General features: G+C 43.0%; 2 protein-coding genes across 2 annotated transcripts; both read right to left on the bottom strand.

The window, feature by feature from the left end:
• Positions 1-721: 721 nt before the first annotated feature.
• On the bottom strand, positions 722-8,784 carry LOC310793759 (uncharacterized protein). The gene is made up of 4 exons (XM_083655644.1): positions 8,647-8,784; positions 3,867-4,798; positions 3,581-3,679; positions 722-2,697 (listed from the first exon to the last, which is right to left on the bottom strand). The coding sequence occupies exons 2-4, from the start codon at positions 4,752-4,754 to the stop codon at positions 1,126-1,128; spliced, it is 2,559 nt and encodes an 852-aa protein (XP_083511770.1). The 5' UTR covers positions 4,755-4,798; positions 8,647-8,784; the 3' UTR covers positions 722-1,125.
• Positions 8,785-9,333: 549 nt separating this feature from the next.
• Positions 9,334-20,015, bottom strand: scrn2 (secernin 2). Its single transcript, XM_083655349.1, has 8 exons — positions 19,862-20,015; positions 18,810-18,991; positions 17,964-18,163; positions 15,358-15,573; positions 14,984-15,149; positions 13,842-14,022; positions 12,170-12,326; positions 9,334-10,586 (listed from the first exon to the last, which is right to left on the bottom strand). The coding sequence occupies exons 1-7, from the start codon at positions 19,868-19,870 to the stop codon at positions 12,174-12,176; spliced, it is 1,107 nt and encodes a 368-aa protein (XP_083511475.1). The 5' UTR covers positions 19,871-20,015; the 3' UTR covers positions 9,334-10,586; positions 12,170-12,173.
• Between the last annotated feature and the right edge of the window lie 803 nt (positions 20,016-20,818).

The raw sequence follows: 20,818 nt of genomic DNA, 5'->3' as shown, positions 1-20,818 counted from the left end.
TATTTTGTGCTCCATTCCTTTTAGCTATGATAATTTAAACCTCATGTGGGTGCAAGAACCCACGCAAAAATATTATGCGTCAACAAATTCAGCGGCCGATTCATTGCCTATGGAGCAGTGCCATATTTACATACAAGTGACACCACAAATTCAAGGAATAGTTCTCCAGTTTCTAACTTTAGAAAAGAGTGGCGTGTGTCAGAAGTACTATCTTGGGGTGGATGATGTGAATTCTGTGGCATAAACAATGAATTTGATGATGATTTTAAAAGGGACTCCTCCTAAATATAAATCACAATAGTATCCTTATTAGACAACTGACAGGGATAGCCAAATGGTGAGCCTGCAGGGAATAATTAGCATGTGTAATGCAGTAAAAACAGGAAAGCTTCCTGACTATGCATGACGATTTCCTAAATAGCCTTTTGGGTAGGCAACAGTAGACTGGGTAAACCCAGCCTCCATGTGACCTCTATGTACTATCAGTCATGAAACTTACGCTACAGGCATAGCCTGTGACGTCACATTGAAGGCTGGGTTTACCCAGGCTAAGGCAACACCACTTGTATCCACTTTTTTGGGCAGTGCTTCCCGATAAAGAAACAAATTAAATTTTTACACTACAATCAAGAACATTTGACTAATAAAAAAAGCTCTTTACATTTGCAATATCATTTTGTGTTTAATAATATGCAATTACAATATTTACAAAAGACTTCTCTGCATGTGTACACACAAAAAAGAAGAACAAAAAAGTTTTTCATCCTGATGATCAAAGAGGCTGAAGTGCGGAGCATAGCTTGTACTTTTTTTTTTTTTTTTTACCACAACCCTGGAGAGAAGTTATAGGCCTATTTTCTTATGGATTAGTTTATCTGGATATAGGCCTGCATCCTAGAATGAGATCATAGTAGACAAACATAATTATGGAAAAACTGATATACACATACAATGTAATTATTAATAGACCGTCGCCAAAAGACAAAAAATACTCCTGCATGTCAGTTTTTGAGTGTCTTCAGTCTTTCTTTGCCAATATGCTCTACATTATAAAAGAGAGAGAAAAATACACTGGGGTAACGGCCCATTCCTCCGCTTTCTGCACCTGAGCCTTTTCTCCGCGCCTTATACACCATCTGCAGGTTTATCAGCTACCTTGTGTTCTAGCAGTCGCAATTTGATTGTCTGTTTTCTTTCCTTCTTTTCTGGCCCGACCTCCTCGCTTCGCAAAGTTTTAAAACCATTTGGATCGGGTTTCTCATTGGTGTCAATCAGATTCACATTGCGTGTATTGTGTTCATTTATGTTCGTATTGTATCGTATTTTGTATTGTATCTGCTTTGCCTGTTCAGGTTGTTTGTCAATGTCAATGACCTGCAGACAGCGCGGCCTTGAAAACACGGACAGCGTCTTTGATTTTGGTTGGCTTTTGGTTACTTTTGGTTGAACCAGATTAGAATTTTGCGTATCCACCAAATTGACTTTCTGGAGGAATGCGTGACTCTGGGCAGTGGCTAACCGAAACTTCTGAAAGGCATTTAAAGCCGGGACCCCGGGGTGAGGGAGGTACCCAGGGGGAGGAGACAAGAACGACATGGGTGGAGCAGGAGGCAAGAACGGCATGGGTGGAGCAGGACATGGCCAGTTAGGAGGGACAGCGGGGGGTGGGTGGAATGTGGGTGGGGGCACAGTTTGGGGTGGTTGGAATGTGGGTGGCGGCACCGTGGAGCGTGGTGGGTATGTGGCTGGCGGCACAGCGGGGGGTGGTGGGTATGTGTATGGTGAGTACTGCGCTGCCGAGTAAGTGGCCGTCGCAGGAGGGACAGCGGGGGCAGCTGGGTAAGTGTACGGCGAGTACCGCGCTGCAGGCGTTGGGGGAGCTTCAGATACAGTGTAGGCAGGATTAGGAGAAACGGTTTGGGCTAACACCGTTATATTCCTCGGAGCCTCGTACGAGTCATGTTTTAGGGAAAACTGCTGAGTTGAAGGGCCAAAACCAGACCTGTCTGATGACGAGGATCTAGTATGCCGTTCTGGGGAGAGCGCTCGCTGCTTCGTCGCAGTTTCCCTCCTCTCCTTATGACCGTGGCCTCCATCACTGTCCTTCTTTCCATATAACCGCTCCTGAATTCGATTTGACATCTGGCCCAGCTCCTCGAATCCCAAATCCATGCCGATGGCCTGCAGTACATCCAGCATCTGCCTGCGCTTGTGCTCATCTTCAGGTCTCACTTTTGTCTTTTCCACCACCGAGGGGGACCTGGATCTACTGCTGGAGCTAAAATGGCTGTTTCCTACAGCCTTTTCATCAGAAAGAGACTTTTCATTAGACACAGAGCGCTCCTTCGGACTACGGAGGCAAGACTCTATCACTTTGCTGCTAAAGGGGCTCTGATCCTGTGGTGGAGCGGCCTCTCTCTGGGCTCCCTCGCTCTCACTCCAGTAATGGCTATTTTGGCGGCTCTCCTGCTGCATTGCACAACTGGGATACCACAGATGATCCACGGCGTTTGGGAGAGAAGCTGGAGACTGCGGCAGATTGTCAGTAACATTGGAGGACTGACCGACTATCTTGGTGAGCTTGGCAACATCCACCCCCCTGTTGAGCACGCTGAGGAAACGCTCAAAACCTCTGGCTTCCATCTTCTGCTCAGCAAGTCTCTCAGCAAGAGCGGCACTAAAAACAGCATCAAAAACCTGATGGGAAACACGGAGGCAAAAAATAAGCAACCACGTACACATACCGGTAATATTGTCATTTATGCTCTTTTCTAGCTACATTCTAGACAAATACTTTTGCAACATGTAAAAACAACAACCTGTAAATAAAAAATCCATCGCCATTAAATGAACAGGTCTCCCTAATTTCTGTCACTATCCACTCAGTGTAAAATTATGCTGGGACATGTTGTACTAAAGTAGATGTCTTAAAGTGTTCTTTAAAATTCTACAATGCTAAACTAAGGCCCTTTACCATTTTTGTTGAGTGGGCTAAGAAGCTTGATTTTAAGATTACTACCCAAGGCAGGGGGTTAACTTTTAAAGCTGTTTTGACGATAGGGTTGGGTACCAAAATCTGTACTTTTAAGGGTACCGACCGAATAACATTGGTACTACTGAGTATCGATCCAAGTAAAATCTATCTGTACCAAATGTAGATGCCGAGAGTGCATATGCGTGTAAAATGTTCTAAATAAATAATGTTGAAATTGATAAGTTTGGACTTATTTTTTAACAAATTAAAATACATGTTTGTAATTACGGAGAGAGTAAAGTAAAGAAAAAAGGTACTGTTGGGTACCAGTACCGAATTTCAAGCACCGGAACCAATTCCGGTATCGGTTCAAATGTGAAGGGTACCCAATCCTATTTGGCTAAGCTAAATGTTAAGACAGCAATGACACAAAGTGGATACTGAGACTATTGTTCAACTAGCTAACAAAATGAAGTGAAATGGGTGAGATCTCTCTTTTCAAGAACTCGAGGACATACTGTACATTTGGGCTTCTCGAGGACATACTTTTGGGCTTATGGTAGATTCATGCAGGTAATAATCAATGATCTTTTGAAAAAAGCCTACCTGTCCACGAGATTCATTCATTGAAGGCCGTGTCCTGGTGTGATGGTCCTCATAATCCGGGGAAGGACTGTCATTCCTGTCTCTGGGTTTGGCGTGACTCTGATAGAAACAGAAGACTTGTATTAACAGAAGAACTATTAATTACAAGACGAGGTTTGAGAATGATGTAGGCTAATTTAAACATGGTCATCCATAATGTTTTTTAAGACAATAATAAACTATTGCAACTCCTGAAACTCAGGTTCAATAACAGTGTGAAAAGAGTGAAAAGAGCATATAATAATACCCTTGTGGGAAATTCTTGTGATTGTGTCCTCTCTCTCGAATGGTCATGGTTCCTTTCTTCAAAATCTCTATCCTTGTAATATCCAGATGGTCGTTGGTATGCGGAATCTTCATGTTGTTCCCTGTGTTTTGAATCTTTATGCATCTTCCTGTATTTGGAATCCTCTTGTGGCAGTTCCCTGTGTTTAAAATCCTTAGGTGGGTGTCTGTGTGTGAAATTGTCCGGTGATTTCCTGTACCTTGCATCTTCAGGTTCTTGTCTGTATCTGAAATCGTCATCCTCTGTATGCCTTCGCCGTTTCTTTTCAGCCCCGCTCCATTCTGGCAAAGACTTTGACACAGCAGCTTTCTTGTGACCCACCTCAGGTTCCCTCTTTCTCTGCAGAAACTCATGGTTCTTCTCCCTAGGTTTTGCATATTCTCTATCCAAGTCAATGTCCTTGTCAGGGGAGACGCAAGCAAGACTGTGTCTCCTCACTGGGCTCCTTCTGCTCCCGTCCCTGTTCGACGAGTCTTTCCTAGTGTACATAGGCGAGTCACTGTACGTCCCTCTAGTCCTGTCCGTGCTACTGTATCCCTCTCCATCATGTTTATGGTAGGAATCCCGTGGCACGTCATCTTGGCGTCCTCGCCTTTCTTTCCATCCATCATCATAGTCGTCCCACTGCCTTGTGCTTCGGTCTCCATACTGCCACCCATCGTCATCGTGGTCGTCCTGTTGCCTTGTGCTTCGGTCTCCATACTGCCACCCGTCGTCATCGTGGTCGTCCTGTTGCCTTGCGCTTCTGTCTCCATAGTGCCACCCATCGTCATCGTGGTCGTCCCGCTGCCTTGTGCTTCTGTCTCCATACTGCCACCTCTGGCCGTACTCGGGTCTCCTTGAGTTCATGATCTCAAGGCGGCTCCAGCACTCGGGCGGCTTTCAAAGACGTGCTGCAATATAAATGAAAATCATGAGCTTCAAATAAACCTACCCAGGCTTCAGAAAGATGAGCAAGCCAAAGCAGTGGCACAGACAAGGAAGCAAGCTCTAATATTTATTTGGCAATTATGTAACTTATCTTACGAAGGCAGTATAAAAAAAGTCATGGTATTTGGTACGGTTGGGCAATTAACCGAAAATGCACAGAAAAATACATTTAACCTCTAACCAACGTAATCTTGCTCATGTAAATAAATTCAATTATTTAATTATATCGATTAATTAATGTTAATTCGGTTAATGCTTTTACCAATACATGAACTGTCCACTTAAAGAATACTACACATTGTATTCAGTCAAAGTTTGAAATAATCATGACATTGATTTGCAGACATATCGCCCAGCCCTAGTATTTGGCCTGCATGTTGAACAATGTATTCAGAGGCAGAAATTCAGAATACGATCAAAGTCACATAAAAGAGCCAGGTAAAACAATGAATATAACCAAATTAACTGCTAAATACAGAAATATGACTCTATAGAGCATATACTAGGCTACACACATTTTGGGTGTGCTGTAATTTGTGAGGGTCCCACTGCATTGTGTCTTTTGACTAATATGTGTGTTAAGAGTTTTTTTATCTGCGGAAGAACCCAGCTACATTTTACACAAACAGAAATTTCATGCCAAACCGCCAAAGTACACACCACCTTTTTAGGCAGACATGAACCTAGTCCTAGACCAGATCTGGGAATTATGCAGCCCAGGGGCCAGAACAGGCCCACGATGGTTCTGCCTGGCCCGGGAGGTCTAAGACAAACACAATAAAATAAAAAAACGAGAGAGATTGCCTAAATTGGCTGTTTGGAGTGATTTTGAGAGTCAGGTTTGACTTTTGACTTTGTGTTGAAAGTTAGTCTGCTTGTTTGCGCCTATTCAAATTGCTTAATTTGACAATGTGCTCCAGAATGCTTCTTTCAATGCTGTAGTGTTTGGTTTACATGAAAATAGGCAGATTGGGCCCTCTATGGCACATGGTTCGACAATCCTGTCCTATCCAATCATATTGATTTTGCACTTAACAATAGCAACTCAATGTTCCTTGGTGGAGTTTGTGAGAGTGATGTGTTAGAAGTGGTTAGAAAGTTTAAGAATAAAAAATCCACTGATAACACTATTGATATGTCAATTATAAAATAAGTTTTTGAATAAGAAATGTTTGCATATATTGTATTTTTCACTTATAGTGCCATACTGTGTTGAGGTCTGGGGTAATGTATATAAAACAAATATATATCCTATTATTAAACTACAAAAAAGAGCTATTAGAATAATAAATAAAGTTGGTTACCTCGAATCGACCAATCCACTATTCATAAGGTCCTGCACCTTAAAATTCGTAGATATTGTGTATATAAAAACTTTAGAAATTGTTTTCCGTGTTAGGAGCAAAAGCCTTCCAGTTTGTATTCAACATTTTTTTAAATTAAGAGAAGGAAATTATAATTTAAGAGGGTTAACAGGCAAAGCAAGAATTAATGTCAAATCTCAATGTGTTTCAGTTTTGGGAGTTAAACTATGGAATAGCCTTTGTGATGATTTTAAATTGTGTTAAGGTTGTGTTAAGGTTTAAAAAAGCCTTAAAAAGTAGAATAATTCAGGATTATAACTTACAGTAAATTCTGTCTTTCTTTCTATTCTTTATTTTGCTGCAGATATTCTGGGTTTTTCTAATGGATTATACAGGATAGGCAAAAAATAAGCCTTGGCTTCAGCCTATTCCTTTTTTCGGTCATTGATTGTATAAATTGTATTTGTGTGAAATGGTTTGATATGTACATGTATGATGATGTTCTCTTGCTGCATATTCACACAAATTGTTACATTTTGTTTGTGGTTCATTATAACCTATGACTGAAAATAAACCATTCATTCATTCATCCACCTTATTTCTAGCTGCCATGATGCCTGATGGTTGCTTCTTCCGCTTCCGGTGTAACTTCTACACTGTTTTAACTTGACAAAAAAAATGTCTATGAGGATTTTACAGCAGAGCCATTCTGCTCTACAGCCGTGTCGTTCGGGTGCTGGGATAACGTAATGCATTGTGGGTAGTCGGCTACTGTGGCTAATGCTAACGGCTAGCGTAATAGTTACTTTACATGGCAGTAAAACGCCACTGAATGACCAAATTGTTGAACTTTTAACCATTTCGAGTAACACTGTTTCCATACGGACCCGCAGCGTTGGTTAGTTGTTTATAACGTGACTATATTTATAACTTTTATAACGGACTCCAGCTTCCGGTGTCATGCCGAGTTTTGCACCCCCGCCGAGAATTGCACCGCCACCATATTTTGGGGCTGTTTTAACTTAAAAACAGGGATGCAAATCTCGGCAGGTACAAACCGCCGAGATGTGCACCCCCCCTCCATAAAGCCAGGAGAGATCCTCAGGTCTCGAGGTAATCTGTACCCGGATTTTAAGCACCAAAGTCGGCTTACATGAGCCAGATGAGAGCCCCAAGAATGGATGGATGTCACCTCCACGCGGATCTAATGCATCAAAGTCAGTCTCCGTGAGCCAGGACAGACCCCCTGGCTTGGAGATCACGTCTACCGACAATTATATAATTTTTAAACAGTTAAGTTTCCGTATAAAGCATTGCAATATGCTCCCGGAAGGTGGGGATGCAATTCTCGGCGTGGGTGCAAGGTGTCATGCCGAGTTTTGCACCCCCGCCGAGAATTGCACCGCCACCATATTTTGGGGCTATTTTAACTTAAAAACAGGGATGCAAATCTCGGCAGGTACAAACCGCCGAGATGTGCACCCCCCTCCATGAAGCCAGGAGAGATCCTCAGGTCTCGAGGTAATCTGTACCCGGATTTTAAGCACCAAAGTCGGCTTACATGAGCCAGATGAGAGCCCCAAGAATGGATGGATGTCACCTCCACGCGGATCTAATGCATCAAAGTCGGTCTTCGTGAGCCAGGACAGACCCCCAACTCGGCATGACACCTGCGGTTTATAATTCAGGTCTGCAGCAGAGTATAACAAAGGAAATGGCAAGCTGCAACAATGAGTCACGTTAAACCGGACCTTGTTCCCACAATTATTTTTTACAGTGGGGCATTCAAAAATAAGGTGGATAAATGTGATGTGCTATCATGGGATACAGTCTGGCTACTACTAATGTTACAATTTACATAATTTCCGACATAACCCGATCATATCATATTAAAGTATTTGTATTGAATATTGATGCATAACTACTCGGAGCATAAATTCTCTGATAAGTTGTTGAAGCCATTGCCGTTTCCTTTATGATTAGGATGTCTCATAGTAGCGTAGTAGTATGTGGGACAGCGCAGCAGTTATATCTTTAGTCTAAATTACAACACGAAGGGCAGGTTTGTCAAATTAGCATTATGTAGCCTATGTGCAATAACACAATCAACCCAATATTGTTATGTCCCCAGTAGTCGGAGTCACTGGTCATAGTCGGTCGTTTAAATGTCTCACTGTCACTGAGCACACCGTGCCTCCAATGCGAAGTTTTCTTGATTTTCCCTCCACACCGTCTCGCGGGAACACCGACCACTGGACTTCATCAAATTTAGCAATAACGTACTCGGCCCATATGGGAGAATTGACAAATGTTAACATTAGCATTAGCTGGCTAACTTGGACTTATTAGTGGTAATCAATTGAATATTCAGTTAACCTGAACAAACACTCATTTCGCTACACCTTTGGCTAGCAACCATGGCAGTGTTTTTGAGCTAGCAACCCATTTGTTATTCTCTTCCGCCTATAACGCACGATACATTATCTAAATAGAATAAAATAAGTTACCTGCTGTCCTACACTGAGCAGTTTGGTTAGCGTTACCTTCTTCCCCACTGGATGCCTCCACTTGATTTGACAAACAGCAACTTTGAAAAGATGCAGAAACTGGCTCTAGCAATTTGCAAAGCTGGCTGCTAGCAAAGTGTCGACCTAGCTGCTGCTGCTAACCACATCCGCCTGCTCCTTGCCTCCCACAATCGGCAACACGAGATCTGCACTACCGCCACCTTCTGGATGGGGTGTGAATGACACGCACAATACCTGCAGTATTGATTAAAGTATTATTACTCATTTAAATTCAAAATATTATTACTAATTATATAAAGTATAAAGTATGCTTTTTAATAATGTGTTACACTATTCACTGCATCACTTCCCTGTTCTCACTCAAACTTTACAAGTGTGTCCTCCCCTCCTCTCCAGTATACCTCTGTGTAAATGATCAGTGTAACTATATAACATGTGTAATGTTCTCACCATTCTTTCACTCAATAAAGTAATTGATATACTTTCACCTATTTCAATCACCACCCACCATCAGTGTGTGTGTGTGTGTGTGTGCGTACGTGTGTGTGCGTGTTTGTGTGTGTGTGCAATCAAGACTCCGTATAAATTATGGTGTACCTACATGTTTTTATAAACTCAAGACACAGCAGAAGGACAGACAGTGCACATTCTTTATTGAGTCTTTCCCTAAAGGCTGCCATCAAATGGCAACCCATTAACTTGCAACAAAGAACAAGTTAAACAAATGCCACTTTATATTTGTTCAACGTCACACAGCTCTACATACTGTAGGCGCCTGTGTAGTCTACATCATTATACTCACTAATGTGGTGCAGTCATTGCTCCCTGGAGTGATACAAATGATAAATGCTCCAATCATATGGACAGTTCAGACACTAAGTCTGTGTTAATGATGGAATGGTGTCAGGGAGTGTGTTTGTGTGTGTGTGTGTGTGTGTGTGTGTGTGTGTGTGTGTGTGTGTGTGTGTGTGTGTGTGTGTGTGTGTGTGTGTGTGTGTGTGTGTGTGTGTGTGTGTGTGTGTGTGTGTGTGTGAGACGGAGGCCGATCAGATGGGGAACAGATAGTCGAGTAATAATGTGGGTCAACCTCTTACTAATTAACTACCAAAACAGACACTATAGGTGAATATGGTAAAATAATAATAATAATAATAATAGATCACAATGAAACTTCCCCAGTTGATTACATACATTAAGAATATTATTTTTTGTACTACAAGTTTTCTGAAATTGTATGTTTAATTGTGCAAATGAGGCATAATTATGCACTAATTTGCATACATTTCCAGAACAGAAATCTGAACATTGGATAAAGCCAGGTTCAAAATTCCTGTTTCATTTTGTTGACTATTAGAGTAAAAGGTTGTATATAGCCTGATTTATATATTATTATTGCAAAAAACATGATAAAAATATAAAAAAAAGACTGTTATTGTAGTATTATGGAGTGATAAAAAGAGATATTCAAAATTCCCTCTGTAAAAATCTTTGGCTCTAATTTGTCAACAAAATGAAAAAATAAATTTGAACCTGGCTTTATCCAATGTTCAGATTTCTGTTCAGGAAATGTACTGTATGCAAATTAGGACATATTTATGCATCATTTACACAATTAAACATACAATTTCAGAAAACTTGTAATACAGAGATATATAATAATAATTGTCTTAATGTAGATAATCAACTGGTGAAGTTTTCATGGTGATTTTTCAAAAATTTCCCCTCAGGATTCCTTAAGACTTTTTTTCTCCCATTTAGAACATATTGAGGACACACAATCAAGTGAGTTTGGTTTTGTTGCAATTAGTGAGAGATTGACCAAAAGTTTGAGGTAAAATGCATAGACTATCAGAGAGGATAGAGTAGGAGTCCCAGGGCCATCTCCTGCTGCGAAAACTAGGCGTCTCCACTTGAGGGTGCTGTAAAAGAGGGCAAATTAACACAGAGCAGGTTAGGGGGCTCACTTGAAAGTAGAGAACTCATCAATTCATCTTCACCTGAAGAGTTGGAACTGGAATGTGAAGAAAACCTACAGGAAACTGAATTGGAACTGAATTGGAATTTCAGTAAGTTTATGTTTATGATTGTGTTGGGGTTGAAGTTGAAGTTTTTAGGGTCATTTATCTTGAACAAATAACAACCAAAAATCCAAAACAAATCAAGAAAATCCACCTAATAAGCAATGAAAAAATATATACAGCAACAAAAAGAAAATTATTGACAAACAAAAACTAGTCAGTAGGTTATTACATGTTCATAAAGGAGTTGGATGAAGTAATCAATGTTATGCACACACACACATATATATATATATATATATATATAGTTACATTAAACATACTTCAGCATGCGCTGGGACGCGTCATCAGTGATGTTGACTGGGGTCGTAAGGTGTTCCGGGTCATTTCAACATCATACACCCTCGCCCAGTAGACCCAGCCGAGGCCGATTAAGACCCCGACCCGCATCCCAGAAGCAGCCGCACACGGATCAGCCCTCCTACTCTATCTGCAACGTTGCCCGCTGAAGGGTTGATCACGCCCAATCCGCTGCAATAAAGCTAGTGCTACGCCGCAGCATTGAAAGACCCTTCGGTGCATGGAGGCTAAGCCATTATGGGTTGTCTCCCAGCCGCTCTCCTCCTTCGTCTTACCAGGCCCTCCCAGCAACACAGGCATCCAGCTATATGCCTGGTTGTCAGGCATCCAGTGGAAAAGATGCCTCAAGAAGGCCTGTGCGCTGCACTTCATCCGGCTGCGCCGAGCACCTCGCTCTAGCCTGGAGGACCCCAGGCCGTGCCGATGTTTACACAGATTTTCGGGAGACTAATCCGTAGCGTTTGTGGATTTCTCCCTCACGAGAGAGCCAGTCTGGGGTGCTAACCCATCCCGTACCGGGTTGCCATCTATCCGACCGTCAACTGTCTCTCCAGCTTGTCACCAATCTATACCTGGTTGTCACCTAGTCTATTCCTAGTTATATATATATAACTAGGAATATATATATATATATATATATATATATATATATATATATATATATATATATATATATATATATATATATATATATATAACTGGATTACTGCATTACTTCTTCTTCTAGGTCTGGCTATGCGACCGCTACTGCGTTGCCAGAAATGCATTTTTTGTCCTAGGTAAATAAAAAATATCCCGTTTTAAATTCTGTTTCCTTAGACCTGGGTGACTAATTACTAGTTCTAACTAACTAGTTCTAATTCCAACTCCAGGAACTGATTTAGAATTTACCATGTATTCTCATTTAAATTAATCTCTGGCTCCAACTCTTACAGACACATATCTGCATATGACGATATCCCAATCTGCACACAAACAGTATACTGGTAACACACACACGCACGCATGTACACACAGGCACACAGGCACGCACACACACACACACACACACACACACACACACACACACACACACACACACACACACACACACACACACACACACACACACACAGAGGACCTACCTCCTCACTGGTAGAATTTGATCTCTGCGTCCACGCAGTCGAAGAACAAATTCCCCAGCTCCTCCCCTGATATCTCTCCATTGAGCATGGCTGAGATTTCAGTCAGACACTGAGACTCCAGGTCCCTCAAGATCTCATAGAAAGCTGAACCCTCATTCTGAGAGAGAGAGAGAGAGAGAGAGAGAGAGGGGGGGGGGGGGGGGGGTAGTGGAGAGAGAGAGTGAGAGAGGGGGGGGAGAGAGAGAGAGGGAGAGAGAGAGATGTCAAAACAACAGGAAGTCCATAATATTTGGATATCATTTACTTTAACCTGGAATGCATTCACTAAACCCTAAGCTACGGCAAAGTCCCTGTACAACCACCCCCCCCCCCCCCCCCCCCCCAGTATATATCACTTAAAGGACTTCTACTGGCCATTTTACCTTGACCTTCTACATGGACACAGCATTCTTGTCTGGGTCTTTTATTGTTCAACACTATGATTCAGTCCGCTTATGGGGCATTCCTTTAAAACTGGGAAATGGGAATCTGATGGTTCAAAGGTCATGAGCTCGAACGGTGACGTCACCAGTGCTCGTATTTTCTCCCGCAAACTCGTAGGAGCCTCAGCAGCCCCGACCTCAAAAATCCAAGATGGCTGCTCCGCGCAACAACAGTAGTTAAAATCGTACTGTTTATATATACTGTTTATTAGCACTTCCGTCTTGTTTGTGTGTCTCATTAAATCAGCTGTACACACAGTACTGTCTAACGTCTATCTGTGTGGACATGTTGCTGCAGTGTTTGTATGTTTGTATGCCTTGTTATCAACTGTTATTGCTAACGATGGCTAGCCTGGCTAGAGCTAGGCTAGAGCTAACTCAACCCGTGAAATCCTTCGCTCCCAGTTTTAAAGGAACGGGCCATAAATGGCCGTTCACTGCCCTTCACACTCCTGCTGACAACTATGCGAATGCTGCTAGCCTAGAGCGATTCTGTGGCTTGGAGTGTGTATTTGGAGTGGCTTCATATTAAGTCTGCTCTGTGTGTCCTGTCTGTGTCTACTAAATGTCAGGTCCTGTTACGTTTTTGTTCTGCACCAAGTGTGTCAGTCTGTCTGTCTGTCTGTCTGGAGTACCGCAGGGATGTCTTTTTGTAGGCCAACTCAGGAGTTAGCATTGCACTGGTTCCCTCGTCTGGAAGTCAATGGGACTTTTGTATGGGGATTTTGGTTAGATGCCTGAAATAAAGTCTGTGGTTAACAAATGTTTATGAAACTACGATCTGCACAAATGAACACCACTTGTATGATTTTTGAAGAGTAAATGCGATTTTTAAAAATCTTGATTTTCAGAAAACGCTTCAAAAATCCTAAAAGTGGTGTTCATTTGTGAAGATGATCTTGCTGAACAGTAAACACACATACACTTTAGTTAACCACTGACCTTATTTCAGGCATCTAACCAAAATCCAATATATCCATACAAAAAACCCATTGACTTCGAGACGAGGGAACCGGGCGACGCTAACTTCCCGGGTTTTAGGACTCATTCCTGAGGCACTCTATTGTGCAACAACTGACTGAGCCAAACTCACCGCGCTACTTCGTGTACTCGGCAAATAAAAAACAGATTCTGAATATGAACTGCAAACTCTATCATTGACCTAGGAGGTCCTGTGACAGTGGCCCCACCGGGTTGGTCTCCATGGTGCTGAGCGCCACCTGGTGGGCCTTGTACAGGTCGTGTCTGCGGTCCACTTGGCTCCGGAAGCGCGGCTGTTTCCGGACCGGGTCATCTGGGCCGAACTGTGGGGAGACAACCCTCAGCACCGGGGTCATACACTCCGAGAAGACAAAAGGCTTGAATATAGACCTGCCAGGGACATGGGGGTAGAAACAAAGATACGACACACAAGACACACACGCACGCACGCACGCACGCACGCACGCACGCACGCACGCACGCACGCACGCACACACACACACACACACACACACACACACACACACACACACACACACACACACACACACACACACACACACACAGACTCAGAGATTACCATCAAACACAAAGTGCTGCTTTGTAGAGATTGTAGGAAGAAGAGAGATAAAGAGGGAAGAAGTATCAGGGCCCTAAATCAATCTCTTGACAGTGCCAACGTACAGCACTCAACCTCATAGATCAGCACATTACTGATCCTTAAGTCCTTTTCCTTTTTGTCCTGCTCTTCCTCCCAGAGATCACCTGTCAATCAAACAGTGTTTCCAGTACTGTGACATTTTTTCCCTTGGATTTCTATTGATATTATGTTTTGATTGATTGATTGAAGACTTTATTGACAATGAACACATGTATATATCATACATATATACATAGGCCCACCATTATCAAAAGGATAAAAACGCAATAAAGCTAAAAGCTTGTTTCCATTGCGGTCCTTTAAGAACATGTCTGTGTGGAATATGTACTGGCGAGTGGATGCCTGTAAGTGTTTTCTTTTGCCTGTTCAGCCATGGTGGCTATCACAGTTCATGCTAACTACCCCGTTCTTCTTCTGTTTATTCCAATCAAACGGCTGTTGTTGCTGTTGCCCTAAATAGAAGATCTACCAGACAGCAAAATATATTATATTAGGTTGAATCACTACTGTGTTGTGTTATATCAATCGGCAATAGGGGGTAGAAAAATTGACATTTATTTACACAAAAATGTTGAAGATTAACTGTCTTATTCCAAATCCTCAAGTAAATCATTATAGCACTGGCAAACAACAGCTAGGCTTAAACTGATCTAGAAGAACTCTAGATTTAGGACTGAGCCGGCGACCAACCTGGAGGGGTCTGGGGTGGCAGTGAGGAAGTGGATGCAGGGCAGGCTGGGATCTCTGGGCAGGATGGACACCATGCTGCCCGTGGTGCGGAAACCTCCAGAGTCCATGCAGATCCCACTGGGCTTGTCCCGCAGAATAGACATCATCACCTCGGCCGTCACTGACCCTGTGGGCGGAGGGTACACAACTGTTACTGCACCTTCACATTATGGTATAGATGCAAACATTCAAGACCACTGATTCTGAGGGCGGGGTAAGCAGTTTTGGCAATCAATTCCCTGGGCAGAAATATGAAATGAAGAACCCACTTTAAAAACTGTTAAAACACCAACTATTGCACTGTTCTCCTGTCCTGCATCAACCCCCCTTCTCACCATCATGTTGTTGCAGCAGTTCCCTGCCTCCCTTGTAGCGCCGTTTGGCCAGCTCCATCCTGGCAGGCGGGTTCTCAGAGTTGAAGACCTGAGAAAAGTTGAATTCCCCCTCGCCGTCCCACCAGCCCTGGGCCTGGGCCACGCTCCGCAGCTCCGGGTGCTCCGCCGAGATCTCTGCTCCGATAGTCAGTTGGTTGGAGATGTTCTTCACCCCCTCTAAGAGGAACAAGTGGCTTGTTACCATGTGAAGAAATTCCCGACGTTCTGAACTGTTTGGATTTGACTTGGAAGGGTAACCCTCAGATTCTTTGACTTCATGCTCAGTTATAGCTTGTCCACCCACAACCAAGTGGCCTTGAGAATGGCACTAAACCCCTACCTGCTCGCTCATTTTAACCACCACCAACTGGCCCCCCCATATCTCACCAACCTCCTCTCCCCCTACCAACCCTCCCGTTCCCTCCGATCCACCTCTGCCGGCCTTCTCTCCACCCCCAAATCCAACCTCCGCAGTTTCGGCGACAGAGCCTTCACCAGGGCAGCTCCCAAGCTCTGGAACTCTCTCCCCCCGGACATTAGAGAATCAGACTCCCTCACTGTCTTCCAATCCCGCCTCAAAACCATACCAAAACCCATCTCTTCTCCTCTGCCTTCTCCTAGCTCCCCCTGCCTATCCCTGTGTGCCTGTGTCGTGTTTGTCCATTGTCTGTTGCACTTGCGTCGTCCCCGCCCCTTTAGTGTTTCTTTTTGTAAAGCGTCTTTGAGTCCTAGAAAAGCGCTAGAAAAAACCCATGTTTATTATTATTATTATAAAGGCTAGGTCACACAATGCAAATTCTAAAGTAAGGTGCATACAAATGGCCCAATTTAGCTGTCTCACGCAAGCTTTTGACATGTGAGGCAAAATCTCCATGTCAGAGCTATCGATGAAGCTCACAAAATAGGTATTCTGACCCCATCTTTGAGTCATCTCCGACATCCAGAGGTCTTCAAACATGTTTGATTTTGTCTGCAAGGCTTCTGTAGTGTGAGATATGTAAAGACAAGTTAAGTCACGTTTCAAATTTTATTTATATTGTCCTTTTGTGAACGGGGAGCAGCAAGAGCCAATGAGAGCTCATGACGAAGCCAGGAGGAAGAGGCATGAAAATTAAAATTTAGAAATGATTACCGTAGTTATGTAAAGGTATTTCCTAATGGAGGCAGCTCTTCCTTCTCAAGCTCCATTTTAGCACAATCCGGTGAAAAACAAAGTCACATTTTGCATCCGTTTCTGTGTTTTTTTTTTTGTGTCTGTTAGGGCTGGGCAATTAACTGAAAATGTATCAAAATCAACATTTAGAATCTATAACCAACTTAATGTTGCTCATGTCAATTAATTGAATTAATTCATTAACTCAATTAATGCTAATTTTGTTAATACTTTCCCCACTGTCACTATATATATATATATATATATATATATATATATATATATATATATATATATATATATATATATATAATTGTGTTCAGTCATGTGCCTCCGCCTCGTCCAACTAACATTAGTCCGTGTTCAAAGTGAAGCTGTCGGCATAGAGGATGACATGACACATGAGTGAAAACACGGAGCCAACAAACAGTACCTTATCAGAGAACTATGAGGCAGTGTAGAAAAACACATCTCCTTTATATAAAAGGGAGCAAATGGGCAATGTTTGTTTGTTTCAATTATTGTCCCACTGTCCGGCCACAGCTATGCCGTTTTACATGCAATCGGGCTGAAACTTTCAGGAAGTGTAAAGAGCACCCGAGCGGGTGACCTGACGGAACCAGATTTTTTTATTCTGTGATTGCCCTAATTACCTAATGATGTGATGTCATCAGTGATGATGTCATCAGTGATGTCATCCTTATTCTTCTTCTGTGGTTTTTTATGGCAGTTGTTATCCTTTATTACCGCCTCCTTCTGGATCCATCCACTGTTTCCCTACATCCCGTACAACCCGATGACTTGTCTAGTGATGTCATCCTTCCAGGCTGAGGCTATAAGTTCAGTGATGATGTCATCAATGATGATGTCATCAGTGATGTAATCCGTGATGATGTCATCAGTGATGTCATTAAGCAGGCGAGGCCACGCACAGTGGGCGAGCTGCAGGGTGGGCGAGGCTGCGAGGCCACGCAGCGGGCGAGCCTAGGAATCGAGCACACACTAGCGAGATTGCTAGTAAAATGAATAATTTCTCATTAATCATAATCAAGGGAAAAGTTTGGAAGTCATATTGCCGAGCCCTACTGTCTGTGCATTGTTAGTGCGCAACACTATGTCTGCAAGACAAGAAACTGCAAGAAAGAAGATTGTTAAATGTGAGCAGTCCAGAGATCATAGGCTTTTAACAGTCATGTAGTGTGAGCCTGTCTTAAGTCGCTCTGGATAAGAGCTAAATACCTAAACTGTTAATGCAAATAGTGCAGCTTTCATAAGTATAAATGCTAACAGTTCAGCACCCAGAAAGCCTCATGAATACATAAAATAAATGATCTAAGTTTCGTATGAAACACTCAAATTCTCAACAGGGAGTCTATTCATTAGTCTGACCTTCTGTTACATATACATCACTCACCTGTGACTTTCTGTGCCACCCACAGTCTTCCAGCCGTTTCCAGCACCCAGGCCTCGTTGCGGTCGACCAGGAGGAAGCTGTTGTGGTAGCTGAAGAGCTCAGGATCCTCCCTGCACGGCCCGCCCTGCCCATGCTGCTCCAGGAGCCCGGTGATCACTGCCAGCGCCGCCCAGGCACTGTCACCACGCTCCAGCCCCAAGCTGACAATCAAAAGCCACGCCGGTTTAGCTGAAGCAGGCAATACTGTTCTTACATGTGAAAGTAGAGGGAGATTCATGTCTAGGTGCAATAGTGAGTTAAATGTATTTGTAAAAATGGGCACAGAGATATTACAAAATACCAACGTGTTTAAGCAGTGCACCTTTCTGGGGAAGATTGTAAAATTGTATCTTGTTCGTTTTTTTGTTTTGTTTTGTTTTGTTTTTTACATTATCCCCCCCAAACCATGAATACCTGTTGGGTTTGCTTGATATCCCTCCACATGTAATTGTTCTCAAGGAAATTCTATTTGTTGCGACACTTGGCCACGCTCCACAGTGTCTGAGCATTTTTCACAGACATAGATGAATAGATAAGGACTTCACTTGAACAGTGGTTATTATACTGTCATGTCATACTTATGATAATCTGCAGACAACCTTTTGATCAAAGACTAAGACTGAGTGTATTAGGTTAACGCTTCTATTCAATATTCAACATCCAAAGCCAAATTTAGTTACAATGCAGTCAATGTCCCCTCCCCCCCCCCCCTCATCAGCTCTAAACATCAATGCAATTTTGCCAAATTGGGTTAGCGGTCTATCTTTCACAATAGGATTCTTTTTAAAGTATGTTGGTGCTGCTCACCGGACAAGGTCCATGCCGAGCAGAGCATCTCCCGTTGCGATGGGCTCGCGGGTCCAGACCGCCTCATTCCCAATACATACTCCATGCTCATTGGCTCCCATCTCAGCCCCCCACAGCCAGGCTGGCCGGCTGAGCACCACAGCATGGGTCTGCTCTGCCTGGGGGATCTGGATGTACGTGCACTTCAGAGAGAGAGGGAGATGGGGAGAGATAGAGAGAGTGGTGAACAGTTCAACCAAAGAATCTGTTTTCAAGGTGTTAATCATTTCATTATCAGAGGAGGCCTACAGGCTGAAAGCTATTTAGTATTTCAGAAGAAAAATAAGATAAGGGGGAAAAAAAGAGAATAATAGAAATTGTAGTGGACTACTATTGTGCTACAAAGTTCCTTATCCCATAAAATCATCTTGCAACCCCACAAAGTTATCTTGTGACACCCTGGAGTTTCCCAGGCCCCACCACCCAGTCCACTGTACAATGTAAAATAGTTTGGGTAGTGCAGCGGTAGATTCCCTGCCTACCAACACGAGGGTCGCAGGTTCGAGCCCTCGTGTTACCTCCGGCTTGGTCAGGCACCCATACAGGCATAATCAGCCATGCCTGAGGTGGGAAGCCGCATTCAGGGTATCTGCCCTGGTCGCTGCACTAGTGCCGTCTCTGGTTGGCCGGGGCACCTGTTTAGGGGGAGGAGTTACATTTTGTTGCCACTTGTTGCTAAAAATCAGACCCCAATTCACACATTTGTTGAGAATTCCATTCCATTATGGGCCTGAACAATATACCTATCATCACAAACATGGCCTTCCATAGATATATCAGCATCTTCATTTGTTCTATTAATAATTAAACACAGAGAGATGAATGCAAAAAAAGAGATTTCAGCAAAGTGGCTTGCGGGTAAAAGTGACTTGAACTTTCTCATTTACCGCACACAATAATAATATGATCAATTATGCAGAGTATCAGTCTGGTTGTAATTCAAATAATACATGATGCCTGTCAGTGTTTTAGCATCAGCGTCAAACACTGAGCGTCCGAACGGGGCAGATTACCTCCACCATGGAGCCTGGCGGGTGAGAAGCGGCGGGGCAGTACAGCACCTCCTGCACCTCGTCCCGCGGACGGTCCGAGTTCTTCCCAAAGATCACATGGTCATCTTGAGAGCCGGGGGGCAAGGACACAAAACAGTCACATGACAGGGGAGGCTCTGCCATCCTGGAGAGGAGAGAGTGAACACAAATACCAGTGTGTTAATTAAAATACAAGCTCGCACATTTTGAAGTCTGTTGCTGTTTTCAACCATGGAGCTATATTTAATGAGTAATGAGAATTAACAAGTTAGAGAATACATTTGTTTATTCCCTTAATTGGTAACACGTTACAATAAGGGTACATTAATTAAGGGTTAGTTAATGCATAATAAGCATCACCCTTAATAATGTGTCTAATATTTTACGAATGGTGTTCATGTTCATGTTCATGTTCATGTTAACTAAGCCTTACTTAACATGAACCGCGGACCCCTATTTGATAAGATTTTGTCCCAGGGTCCCCCATCTGATAAGATTATTGCTTTTAGAAGTTTTTACTACAGAAATTGCATGAAACTCATGACCAAAATTGTCATTGTCATTGTGTTACTTATGGGTGGAATTATAGTGAAACTAATTTATTCATCTTGTAAGCAAGTTGTAGCTATGTGCTGGATTACCAGTATTCGAATTGGAACCTGCTGCAAGTTGATCAGAACCACAGAGATGTCCTTAAGGTTTTATTGGTTGAGGCATCTAGACATCACTGATGACACAACTGCTCAAGTGACATAATTTATGACATCATCGATGACATCACAGTTGCTCGAGTGACATCATCGATGACATCACAGTTGCTCGAGTGACATCACCGGAGAGGGCCTTTTCTACAAACTTTTTTTGCTGGGGACCCCCTGGCCCCCTCTCAAGGACCCCTGGGGCAGTGGTGTAATGTAACGAAGTGTTAATACTTAAGTA

This window comes from Poromitra crassiceps (assembly GCF_964638095.1).
Source record: "Poromitra crassiceps genome assembly, chromosome: 19".
Lineage (NCBI taxonomy): Eukaryota > Metazoa > Chordata > Actinopteri > Beryciformes > Melamphaidae > Poromitra > Poromitra crassiceps.
This window is presented reverse-complemented; position numbering and strand designations above follow the sequence as displayed.